The sequence below is a fragment of the Porites lutea genome, chromosome 3 (genome assembly GCF_958299795.1).
Source record: "Porites lutea chromosome 3, jaPorLute2.1, whole genome shotgun sequence".
NCBI classification, from domain to species: Eukaryota; Metazoa; Cnidaria; class Anthozoa; order Scleractinia; family Poritidae; genus Porites; species Porites lutea.
Genome location: NC_133203.1, coordinates 44,728,712 through 44,741,484, shown reverse-complemented (window position 1 = coordinate 44,741,484; position 12,773 = coordinate 44,728,712). Strand labels below are relative to the sequence as shown.

The 12,773-nt window shown below is 40.4% G+C and overlaps 1 protein-coding gene across 1 annotated transcript; it reads right to left on the bottom strand.

Annotated features, from left to right (window-relative positions):
* Window positions 1-4,297: 4,297 nt before the first annotated feature.
* LOC140932381 (uncharacterized) lies at window positions 4,298-10,580 on the bottom strand. Its single transcript, XM_073381995.1, has 2 exons — window positions 10,529-10,580; window positions 4,298-6,469 (listed from the first exon to the last, which is right to left on the bottom strand). Exon 2 carries the CDS (start codon window positions 6,443-6,445, stop codon window positions 4,298-4,300), a length of 2,148 nt encoding a protein of 715 aa, XP_073238096.1. The 5' UTR covers window positions 6,446-6,469; window positions 10,529-10,580.
* Between the last annotated feature and the right edge of the window lie 2,193 nt (window positions 10,581-12,773).

Genomic DNA, 12,773 nt, shown 5'->3' with positions numbered 1-12,773 from the left:
ACTATACAAATAGTAGAATCTAATCAAGGCCAGTTTGTACCACTTACTACTGTTTACCCAGTTCAGGAAAGAAATACTTCCTCTACAATTACTATAGGTCATATTGATGAATGCCACTATGTATCAACCACTGCCTTACAATCAAATGCCTCCATTTCAATGTGCAGTGAATTAACAAATGATACTCAGTCATCAATAAATAAGCATTTTATTATGTCCATATATGCAGTTTGTTTCTCTGTCATCAAATCATGCACTTACTGGGATTCTTCAACACTACAGGCTCTCCATGAACATACATGTTTGTTCTATGAGAAGTGTAATGCAGACAGTGTAGGCAAAATTGTGATAATTCTGTAACAAACTTCTTTGCAAACTTTGTCATTACCATTCAACCCAAAACTGTCAGTGATTTTTGCTCTTTCACTCAAACTTAAAAACAAATAAAAACCTTATACAGATCACACTTATTGACATCACAGTGTAAAAACAGTACTATAACACAGACCGTTATAACAACATCCTCCTTTCTCATGCATTTTGTTGCTTTTCTTCTTCATGAGTTAACTCAGACTAAGTATTAGCCTCCACAGAGGAGGGGGGAGGGGTGCGAGAGGTAAACTATGCCATCCTGTCTCCCACTGGGCCCCGGTAAGTTCCACGTAGTGGTTCTAGTTATACTAAGTCTTTGATCGGCTCAAAATCTACCACCAATTTCGCTCTCTCTGAGTAGAGATGACTCCTAAGAACTACTTTCTGACGCCAAAGACTTGTTAGCCGCCTTGAACAAAGCGCGCAATATCTTACCTTTCTCGTTCAGCCCGGTTCCAGTTGACCGTGTAGCCTGAAACAAACGCCGAGAATACGGTAAGATATTTGACGACGCACACTGTGCAAATCGCAAGCTTTGTTCCCTCCTTGGACTTAATGATGTCCTCAGGAAAACTTTGCTCCAGGCGGCCAAAAGAAAACGAAAAACAATAACAAACAGCACGGAAGTCCACTTCTAGCGCGCGATCATTGAATATAACTGTCACCAGTCACACATAAAGAATTATGGGTAGGGTCATAAAGGCGTGAACTAGTGGGTTGGGGTGAGGGTGGGGGGGGGGAGGAGGGGGGAGAGAAGAGAAAGACTGTAATTCTACTGAGACGTTTTTACGTGGATTTTCAAAGCAAAAAGTAAAACAAATAAAACAAGGAACGTAGTAAACGAGTGTAGGCGATGGGAGTTCAGAGAAATTTTTAGAGGCACGTTTTAGCAAATCCAGTCAGATATGCATTTTTGGTATTCAGGAGCTCCACGTATTGTAAGGACTGACTGCGGAACAGAGAATGTCATTGTTGCTGGCCTTCAAAGGTTTTTCCGTTCTGAGGCTACTGACGACTTTTCGGGCGATAAAAGTTTCCTTTACGGAAAGTCGTCAGCAAATCGGGTGGGAAACGCTACTTTCGTCGCTTGACTTTACGAATAAACTTCTTATGTCACGGTGAATTACTAAATGTCTTCCCTGACAGAGAATAGAGGCTTGGTGGTCGTTTCTGAGGAAGTCCCATGCAGACTGGTGGATAAATTACTTTAAGGTTGGTGCTTTATGGTTTGAAAACATTCTCGCCCGATGGCACTGAATGGATCTCCAACAAAAACTAATAGTTCTTTACATAAATTTAAAGTTTTAATCCTGTTTGGGAGTCGTACATTAAATCCTTATAATCATTCTCCAATCTTAAAGTGTTATTGCATTGCCGTCTCCAGGATTTACGCGATGCCGGCGTTTTAAGAGATGACGACCCCGTGCAACAGTAAGTATTATTCATTTAGTATTCTGAGTCTCGAAAGAAATGTTTGAGAATTCACAGTCACCCTGTGAAACACTTCCCACAGCTGGTGCCTTTAAAAATAAAAACGTTATGTACTGTAAATCATGCGTTGAGAAAAAGTTAGCTTTCCCCATGATTGAAATAACTAGCGACGTACATATTTTCTTTGGCCTACAATGTACCCCAGGTTTTAAAGGGAAAAATTCCTTTCTCTTGCAAGCTAGACATATATTGTTAGAGTAACATGGAAAACAACAGCCTTTGGCTAAAGAAAACAAATAATGACGTATTCCATCATCCAGTTGCCTTGATAACTCTTTTATCATATACTAGAAAATCATGAAAATTCAATTTTCTTTTAGGGCTTGTCTTCGGTTCTGTTACACAACGCCTCTACAGAGGGAGCTGTGCGAAGTTGCTTGTCTGTGGAATACACATAGGATCAGACCTTATCCAAATCAGGACACTCCAGCTGGCAAGCCAGATATGTTGTTCTTTCTTCCCGAAATTACAGGTTAGTTGGTGTTTATAGGAGGTTTTGCTGACTTTATTTTTTTTTCGTAACTATTTTACACGTAGCGGCAGTTGAGGCGATTATATTGATTGAAAAATCATCGAAAATAGAAAGCCAGGCTTTTTTTTTGGAATCGCTGCTTTCTTGGTTAGTTCCATTTTTGACAGGACGATAATTGTATTGTCTTTCAGATTCTCAAGATTACAAAACTTACGTGGATAAAGATGATTTGCAGACAGCGGAGGAGTACTTCTGCAAGGAATGTCCACCATTTGGTTGCCAGGAGGAATTTTCAGATCTCATGCCTCTTCTAATGGAAGATAATAATCTTTCAATGCCTAACAATGCTGATGAAGTAGAACAGCTATTTCTCACGTTATTTACGGAGCTTCAGTCCATTTTGTAGCATTGTAAAAATGGACATGGGGTGCTACGCCTCAACACGTGAACATATGAGAGAGGACATATGGATAGTTTTGCGAGAACGCGTGCACACCGGCTATTTTTGTCATTGCATTCGGAAACGCTGAGTATATTACTTTCTTGGCTTGTTTAAGGATCTTTGTCAAAAATTATTTTCCACTGCAAGTCCAAATTGTTTTTTTGGTTTAGCTGTTTTTGTTGGAGTTCATTATTCACAATTGATAAGTTTCTTGGCTGTGATTTCTGCAGATCAGTCTCAAACGAAAGAAATCAGAGCAATTGCGAGGCCCTGGCCGACCTTCAGGTCCGAGAGGGTGTGACGCGGGTAGAGCCGGCTGACAAACCATTTTTGCAGTCTGTTTACACTTTTCTTTTAACCAAACAAAAAATTGTTGTTTCAAAACGCCTTAAGATATAAAGAGAATGTTTTCAAGGGTTGAGGTTATCATTTCGTTGCTATAGCAGCGACGCTGTCAATGAAATATACTTCTTTAAAATATTGATTCAAGCTATAGTTATTATTTGAAGCAGGCCCTTAATTTAAGATGGTGGTTGGCCTCTCAAAAATGGTAATTAGCTACGTTAAAATTGATACTGGGATAGGTAGTGGTGAGACCCCTGGTATTACTTTACCCAATCGACCTCCGCGACATAAGCGGGTTGACCCTCACTTGTTGGTTATCATGTTTTTTCGGGCACCCAGGGGGTGTTATCCTCTTTCTTCAGATCCCTCCCCCTCCCCATGGGACCCTCATTTACAAATTTCAGAAAAGATTGTTGCCCTCTTGAACAGAATCATTTTTTTTTACCAGCACTGAAACTGGTAATGTGACCATATCATAAAAGGATTCAAGTCCTGAAAATTAAAATAGATATGGATTACGAAGTAGATACAAAATTTCAGAGTAATTTAGTAAATTCGTAGAGTAGAAAAAGGTGTTACAACATCAACCAAACGTTGCACTCGTTGCAAAGTGCGTAACATAATAGCTTTAACAGATAATCTGAAATTTGATTTCCTGTCTGTGGGTCTTTGGTATGTTCTATTATCGATCTCAGTTCAAACTCGAACTTTCTGAACTTGATTGTAAAACTCAACTTAACATATTGCAGTTTCACTCTTAAAATATTGTCTTCCAGGTGATATGCTTCGATGAAAGTGTTTAGCTCCAGACCTTACGTTAACGTAAACGAGAATAAACATATTGCAAAGCTAGAATTCCAAATCCTTAGCTAATTGTCTCAGTCGAGACAGTTTTTAAGTTAAGTCTGTTTCCAGTCATAAGACAATTTAGAACACTTTGCTTCTCAAAGACGTCGAACACAACAATGGCTTAATACACAAGACAGACTTAAACCCTTAGATCCCAGAACGACGTGTTGGACAAGTAGAATTCCAGGTTTGAGGAAAAATGGGTAAAACTGTTGTAATTTTTTGACAACATCAGTGAGCAAAAGCATGTTTTCGATTTGGGCCTCATGGCCAATTCAGACATACTCTCAAAACGGACTTGTGTTCGCTTTCCTGGCAATAAAATGTCAGTTCCTGTACAGAACCTCAAAAATTGGCCCAGTAGCTTTGGATTTGCTCCCTTCAGAAATCGTACCAGCCAACTTGTTCCTCTTTCTTGTCTTGCACGTTAAAGTCGAGACGTGAAACGACATTTTGGGGTCTGGGGAGGCTTTACGGTACAGTTCCTCGATATCATCTTTTGCAACATCATTCCAGAAATTGCCCATCCCTTGCCTCATCTTTGACAGAATAAAGAAAGGCTTGTGGATTAATTCTGACAAGGAGACCTGCTTCAATATTTTTTGAAGATTGCTTCTACTTGGAACAGAACTTGCGTTGAACTCACTGAGGATATCGACAATCTCGTTGGTGGGAAAAGGATCTTTTCCATCCATGGCTTTCGACAGAATCTGCCTTTCTCTCTCCGGCAAAATTTGCAAAAATGAGTTAACAAGGCGGTCGTCGCTGACTTGACCAAATAAGGCATGCAAAAACTGTACCTCTGCCAGCTGTATAGGAAAAGTACCTGTAAGCACTAACTGGTGTGTAATAATTCTTCCGAGGGCTTCGTAATTCTCATCTGACAATGACGGATTAGGTATTACTGCAAACTGCCTGCTGCCTTCGCAAAATCTTGCAACAAAGCTGTCCCAGAAGACGGAATATACTTCTCTTAACACTCCATTCCCAAGAGCATTTTCGTCTGCGAAGGACACCGATAATTTACAATCCAAGATGTCCTTGTCACTGTATAAGGCCAATAACTCATTAACTGCATCATGGCGATCTATTATAACTATTTTGGCCGGTTGTAATTTGGATTCCTGTGGTTGAACCTTTTCTTCAAGTGACAGCTTGTTGTCAGACTTTGGGTTGTCTTCATCTGCTAGAAGATGCACAGGAGGGTTGATGTTTACTGGATCAATCGCGTTGGTGGAGTGAATGGCAATAACTGGTAATCCTTGCTGTCTTGGAGACTGAGGAGAACAAAATTCGTTTTCGTCCCAGACGGTGTCGTCGCACCCATGTTCCAAACCCCAGCCATCTTGGAAATAAACGTCCTCCTCATCCTTAGAAAGCGGCACAGGTTCCGGCGTTTCAGTCATGTTAATGACTGTGTCTTTCACTTTGACAACCTTCTCATCTGGGTATAGCGTTGTTGATGGAAACGTAACTAAAAGAAAATGTTCAGGTGTTTTGGAAAGGGAACCAATCCAATCATAAACGCCTTGCATGCTTCCTTCCGGGTCAAACACTCTGCTGACCACACCCAACACACAATGTCGTACTGACACTTTTACATTTGGTTCGCTGCTGTTAGGTTCTGGCGGAGAACGCTGCTCACGAACTTGACGAAGCCTTTCAAGGGAATCCGTTTCGTCATTGGTGGGCTCAGAAATCAACTGTTGTTTGTCTGTACTCTTTACTTTCGCTTTATCGGCCGCAAGGGAAGCCCTCAATTCCTGATCCAGGTCATCAAAAAACTGTTGGCGCTCACTTGATGTACCAATGAGCCCGTCTTCCTTTGGAAAGGAAGGGCTTGAGGCCCTTTTCGTACCAAATGATGGATCATGATAGCCAAATGCTAATGGGAATGATTCATCCTCATCACCATCCGCATCATCTTCGTTTTTCGTTAATAGGTACAAGCGTGGAACTGTTAAGCCTGTCATCTCTTTGTACCGCTCGGGCGAAAATTGAAATGGCTTGCCATCTTCCCTCATTAAAACAATACAATCACCACTGAAATTGCCCATTGCAGTGATCATTTTCTCCAATTCACCAACTGGACTCTTCCCTTCCGGGAAAAACAGACCTTTTGCGATGGTTTGGCACTCTTCAAGGGAAGCGTTGCGAGGTATATGAACTGTACGAGTACCACCACCGGTATTTTTTTTCATCTGCACATAACCACGGCCAGGTTTCCAGTGCTTCCAGCTAACCTCGTACTTGAGGCTAGATGTTCTTGCCGATTTTCCGGATGACGTGGAACCGACAGCTGCACTAAAAGTTGGATCTCCACGCTTCTTTCCTTTACCTTGTCCAAGAATTTGTTTTATTCTTGCTATCTTTTCTTCTCTGTCAGAAGAGATGCCTTTTTTGCAAAATGACTTAAGTTTAATCCTATCGCCCTTGGCAAGCAAGCCGAGTTCTACAAGGTCTTTTTCTTCCATGGCATTCACTGCGTCTTTGTCAATCTGAAAGTTGGTAGGAAATGTTACGTTTAAAACAAGGTAGTATAATGACAGGTGGGTCGAATGCTCTCTGACCTCTATGGTTCTGAGGATGTTTTTAACTCAGTCGGCAGCGCGACACAATTTGTGGTGAGAAGATTTACAACTATTTAGTTTATCTTGTTTATCGCTGACAAAAATATAACAGCCAACGTGGGATATGTTGAGTCTTTAGTTTCAAGTTCAATAATCCGTATATACCTGTTGTTATTAAGCGGCCGTCACTAGGCGACGAGACGCTTCTCGTAATACCCGTTTTTTGTTTTGTCATGTCCGTCGAGACGTCCAGTAGTGCTCTTTCGGCCAGAGGAGGAAACAAAGAAGCAAGGAAAGCTATTTATCGCCTGCAGCGGAATTTGATCGCGTTACCTTCTGTTCCACTAACACTTAGCGCCGATCGCCTGAGTCACTCAGTCATCCAATAATTCAGAAAAGTACAGCCCGGCCAAACAAATCCTCGATAGAACGAAATCCTCGATATAACGAACACAATTCGGAAGTAAAACTAACCGCGATATAACGAATACATGTCAACACGCGACGAAAGATGAATGCAGAACAGACCAACAGCGATGAAAATCCTTTAATCCACTAACAAGAGGGGTGAGAGAACAATTTCATACAGACATTAAGGCACAAATGTTAGTTTTTGGTAGTGCAACGTAACACCGTTACAAAACAGTTATTAACTATACCTCGATAGAGCGAACATTTTGGTTGTTTTTCTACAAATTCGTTACAACGAGGTTTTCGATATAACGAACCCTCCAGATTATAAATGTCATATTTATATTATATATGTCGATATATTTATATATGTGAAGGCAAAAGCCTGTTTCCCCACTGGTGAAGCAAAGAACTTGTTCTCACAAAGTTTAGGTCCTATAGTAGGTCCTGTAGACAATACTGCGAATGCCTTCTATAGTGTTTGCAGTAAGGTATTTCTAATAATAACGAACTGTGACGCATGCACGTGATTTGGATTATATTTCCGAGCATATATATCTCTGAGCTTATCCATGATGCAAAATTTTTTCGTGAGTTGTAAACGCAAAGGTCATCTTCAAGACCGAGCATGTTATTAAAATAAAGTAGGAAAATACAAAACCTTCAGGAAATCGCACTGTTGGTCACCAAGTAAAAAAAGTAGCAAGGGTGAAATATGTGTTTGTTTACACTAATGTACCAACTGCTACACTGTTTACAAGTGAATTACTGCTATTCGCAAGATGCCTTGTGATTGCATGAACAAGAATTGAACAGGCTCCAGACGTGGCCCCAATTTGTAGAGTCTGGAGTCGAGCACAGACAAAAACATTCTGCAGAATTAAATAGCACTTGCTTGAAATAAAGGGTGCAATAAAATTGCGATTATAACATGTACTAATCGCAGAATGTTAACATTACTGCTATCCGACTTTTCGATTATGCTACCATTCACTGTTTCTTTATAGTTACCGGGGCCAGCCGAAGGCTGGACACCGGTCATAAAATGCAGACGGTTTCTGGCTTTTTTTCAACGTTACATTGTTAGGGATATATCGCTGGCTCATTGAAAAGCACGAGGCATGGAGGACAGTCAAGAGAAAGATTATAGCTCTTTGGGGAACGACACGTTCCCCAACCTTTACGATGCACCAGTTTATGAACGAAAATTTAAGAGTGAATATTTGGAGAGACAAATTTACGAGCGATCACTTAAGAGTGAATCTTCCATCATGAAACTTATCGAGAAATTGAGTGAACCTTCCATCGTGAAATTTATCGAAAATCAAAGCGAACACTTATCAAAATTTGTCTTCAAAAAGATTTGAACGATTGACATTCCGAAGTCTTCAAAGCTCCATCGCTATGTCAATAAGGTGAGAAAACTTTATCATGCACGATATAAATGTAATAACAAACGCGACCCAAAGATAATTAACTTAAAAAAAATGGCTATATCCAAGAAAGCTTATTTGTTGTCTTTCTTTAGCAGGCGTTATCACAGGATAATGAAACTAAAATGTAAAGCACGTCGAGATTTATCATTGTTTTCTTGCAATTGTGTGAGTCATATGACCAGTTATGCGAATTTCAAACTAAGGCCCAGTTCAGACGTCGTGCTTCTGCCGTGCCGAACTAAATTCAGGAATTAAGTTCGACAAAAGCACGGCAGAAGCACGGCGTCTGAATCAAACTTTTGAATTAAGTTCGGCAAGCAATTAAGTTCGACAAGCGCTGTCGTGCTACACGGCTCTGGCACTGCAGCGATTCAAACGTCGTGCTTCTGCCGCGCTAAACTTCATTCATAAATTATATTAATGTATTTTGGCGAGATTGCGTTCCCACGGGGAGTTGGGAGAAATATTGTTACGAGGCATCGGTGAATCCTGAATTTGGTTCGACTCTGGCACGACGTCTGAATCAAAGTTGTTTTCCTGCCGTGCTACAGCCGAACCAAATTACAATTAAGTTCGGCACGGCAGAAGCACGACGTCTGAACTGGGCCTAAGTAAAGATGTTGAGAAGAATCCAGGACCTACTCAAATATACAACACTGATCATCATGAAGTAATAATTAGACCTTTTATGCAAAATTACAGCTCAACAATGCAGTTGAACTCTCCTATTTCCTCTGAGAATTTGATGCAGTCAAGATTAGGTGCACTTTGTTTACAATCAATAGATGTTGGCGGTGCAGGTGATTGTTTCTTTAGATCTGTATCACATCAATTATATGACAATTGCAACCATCATATGCATATACGTACTGCTGGGGTTCAATTTATGAGAGACAATCCAGAGAGATTTATTGAGAGCAATACCGAAACTTCATGGCTAAGATATCTGAATAATATGTGTATTCAAGGTACATGGGCTGATGCACTTATCATTCAAGCAGTTGCAGATGCATTAAATGTTACTATACAAATAGTAGAATCTACTCAAGGCTTTGCACCACTTACTACTGTTTACCCAGTTCAGGAGAGAAATACTTCCTCTACAATTACTATAGGTCATATTGATGAATGCCACTATGTATCAACCACTGCCTTAATACAATCAAATGCCTCCATTTCAATGTGCAGTGAACTAACGTATGATACCCAGTCATCAATAAATAAGCATTTTATTATGTCCATATATAACACCGGATGACATTTTTTACAGTGCAAGTTAAGATAATAATCCATGACCACAAAGATCTATTTCAAAAATGTCTTATGTCTGTTATCATTTCAAATTCACAATGTTTTCGCAAAAAATAGATAAATGTGATTAATAAATCTCAACGATAAACCTGACAATAACGTACTTGAGAAAATGTGAAATTGTGATAATTCTGTAACAAACTTCTTTGCAAACTTTGTCATTACCATTCAACCCAAAACTGTCAGTGATTTTTGCTTTTTTACTCAAACTTAAAAACAAATAAAAACCTTATACAGATCACACTTATTGACATCACAGTGTAAAAACACTTCTATAACACAGACCGTTAGCTGTAATAACACTGAACAAACTTACAACAACATCCTCCTTTCTCATGCATTTTGTTACTTTTCTTCTGCATGAGTTAATTCAAACTAAGTATTAGCCTCCACAGAGGAGGGGGGGGGGGGGGGGGTGGGTGCGAGAGGTAAACTATATCTATGCAATCCTGTGTCCCACTGGGCCCCGGTAAGTTCCACATAGTGGTTCTAGTTTTTAATATAAATGACACAGTCAATAAACATTTCTCTTCTTTTGTCATTATGTAAATAAATTACTGCGCATGGAGTCAGATTGCACGTTCAAAGTTGGTTTACGATCTTGGATGATTTATATCATCTCGTGAGTACAGTTAAAGCAGTACAAATGTCTATTCAGTGTATTGTTTTATAAACAGTCACTTTGCCTTGATAATGAGACGTCGGACAGCTTTGATTTTAATATTGTCACTGAAGCTTATCCATAAACCTTTAACCAGTCGGAGAGTAAATGGAAAAATAAAACGTTCAACCTTCTATCAATGAAAAAAAATGTATTTACTACTCTCACCTTCTCACGTTGAAACGTCTGCAAAACATCCTTTTTTACTCCGATACTTTTGAGAAACGCTGCGACCTTTTCCACCCAAAGATATCGGCCATGAGGTGATTAAAGCGGTATATTGCAATAGTTTACAATGTATATGAACGTAAGATTACATCTTGAGGAGTAAATGGCTCTTAAAAATTACCTCTTCTTTACCGTTGTTGATCTCCGTTTCCGCCATTTTGGAGACAGATTTTGCTCCCGCGATACTTTCGCTTTGATACCGCTGATTCAACTCGAACTCGAACTCAGCAACTCGAACTCGTACTCAGAAAGTTACTCGAACTCGTATTGAACTACTCAAACTCGTACTTAACAACTCGAACTCGTACTTAACAACTCAAACTCGTACTTAACAAGAGTGTGGCCAATGTGCGAGCCAGCGAGCCAGCGAGCCAAACGTGCGAGCCATGCGAACCATGCGAGCCAAACGTGCGAGCCTTGCGAGCCACTGAAAAACACCGACACGATCGCCTTTGCAGTCTTTCTTTTCGTAGTCTTGCCTCTCCCCTCTCCCGTAGCGAAAAGTACGAGATACAAACAATGGGAGTAATGAGCTAACACAATAATCACATAATCACATTCACGGACAAAGAAACTTGCATGCATGCATTTATTCAGATACAGTCATTTCGGAGAAAACCAAAAAAACTAAAATCTTTGTTCAGCCGTAATAAACAGAAGTCAAAGGATATAAAACGCTTAACAATTGCATCTGAAATCAAATCCTGTCAGGGACACCTAGTACAGAAGCATAAACCACAGGAAATGATTACCCAGTATGCATGTAACAAACCTGCTTCATGACCTCTAAATATAAGACTTAGCGCGGCAAAAACAAGATTTACTCAGTCAAAGTTTAGAATGCTACACGTCTTGCACTGTGTAGTGCTAGTAACCTTCGCGCGAGAGAAAAACGAAAGAGAACCACTGTTCAAGCAGACTCTCGAGGTCAAGTTTCACATTATCTCGAGGCCTGTCAACGCTTATTTCTTACTGTCAACAGCGTGATGTCCTTAGAGAGATTCAGAAGAGCGACACAGAGTCATTCAACCTCGACCCAGACTCAAGAGAGAAGCATTCAAAGAGCAGAGACTGGCGCGAGTTAGATGATTGCAAAAACAAGATGGCGCCTACGATCGATCGATCGAGCGAGGGAAAACAGAGATAAACAGTGAGTAAAAACCGATTTTAATTGTGCTCCCTAGTATGAATTACATTTTTTTTTCCAATTTTCAAAATTTTTGATGGCTCGCACATATGGCTCGCTGGCTCGCAGATTGTCATTACCCCTCCGTAACTGGCGCTCTGTAGTTTTGGTTTCTTCAGCTATTCTAGCCTCATTCTACATTCCAGTCTCGTTCCATTATGAAAATGATGCGTTGTGTAAAATTCATAAGGTGTCCAATCTGGCTTCACTGGATGTTATCTAATGCTAACCGACTTGAACTCGGGGTCTCCGAATTGCAAGTCCAGCGCTCTAATCGATCGGCCATGCTGCCTCCTCCTGCTGGACATGTTTGTTCTTCATCGCTGTGTCGCAACAGCATAAACCGTATACGGATCGGAGCTAGTGCTGCAAAACCTGCTTTAATGTGTCAATTATCGACTGCCCTTTCACACTAAATCCTTAACAAAGCTTAACATTTTTCGGTCTTTTCGAAACAAGCTCGTGAAGGGAGGAAAGGGATGGAAGATTCGAGAAGATACTTTCACACGCTGTACAAACAACGCGTACGTAAACCTCGAACAAGAACCTCTGCTGGTATTAAAAACCTTCTTACTTACAAAATACTGACCATGGTAATACCAAATGTTCGTCTCTTCCTTTTTTGCGTGTTTGCGCCGTTTTCAAGGAGAAAATTCATCCACAGACTTCGCCCAGTATTTTTTCAGCTGTGTTATGGCCGCCTTCACAAGTCTTCACCAGGGATAGTTCGATTACACAGGGCCCTGGGTGCGGGGTGGGGAGGGGTAGGGGAAACTGGGTGGAAGTGAGACATCAGGGTCAAGATAGACTGCCACATGAAACCGTATACCGATAAACTGTTCGTAGTCCTCTATTTTTCTGTAAGATCGTCGAGATCGAGCGCTCACGGTAGACATAATATACTATAATATATAATATACATAATATACTATAGACTATAATGGCCTATACGAGGAGGAGGTTCGATTCCGCCCGAAAGGAATATCTTTTTTAGGCCTC

Bases quoted from the DNA above. Each gene is read 5' to 3' on its own strand.
- LOC140932381 (XM_073381995.1), bottom strand. From the start codon at position 6,445: ATGGAAGAAAAAGACCTTGTAGAACTCGGCTTGCTTGCCAAGGGCGAT.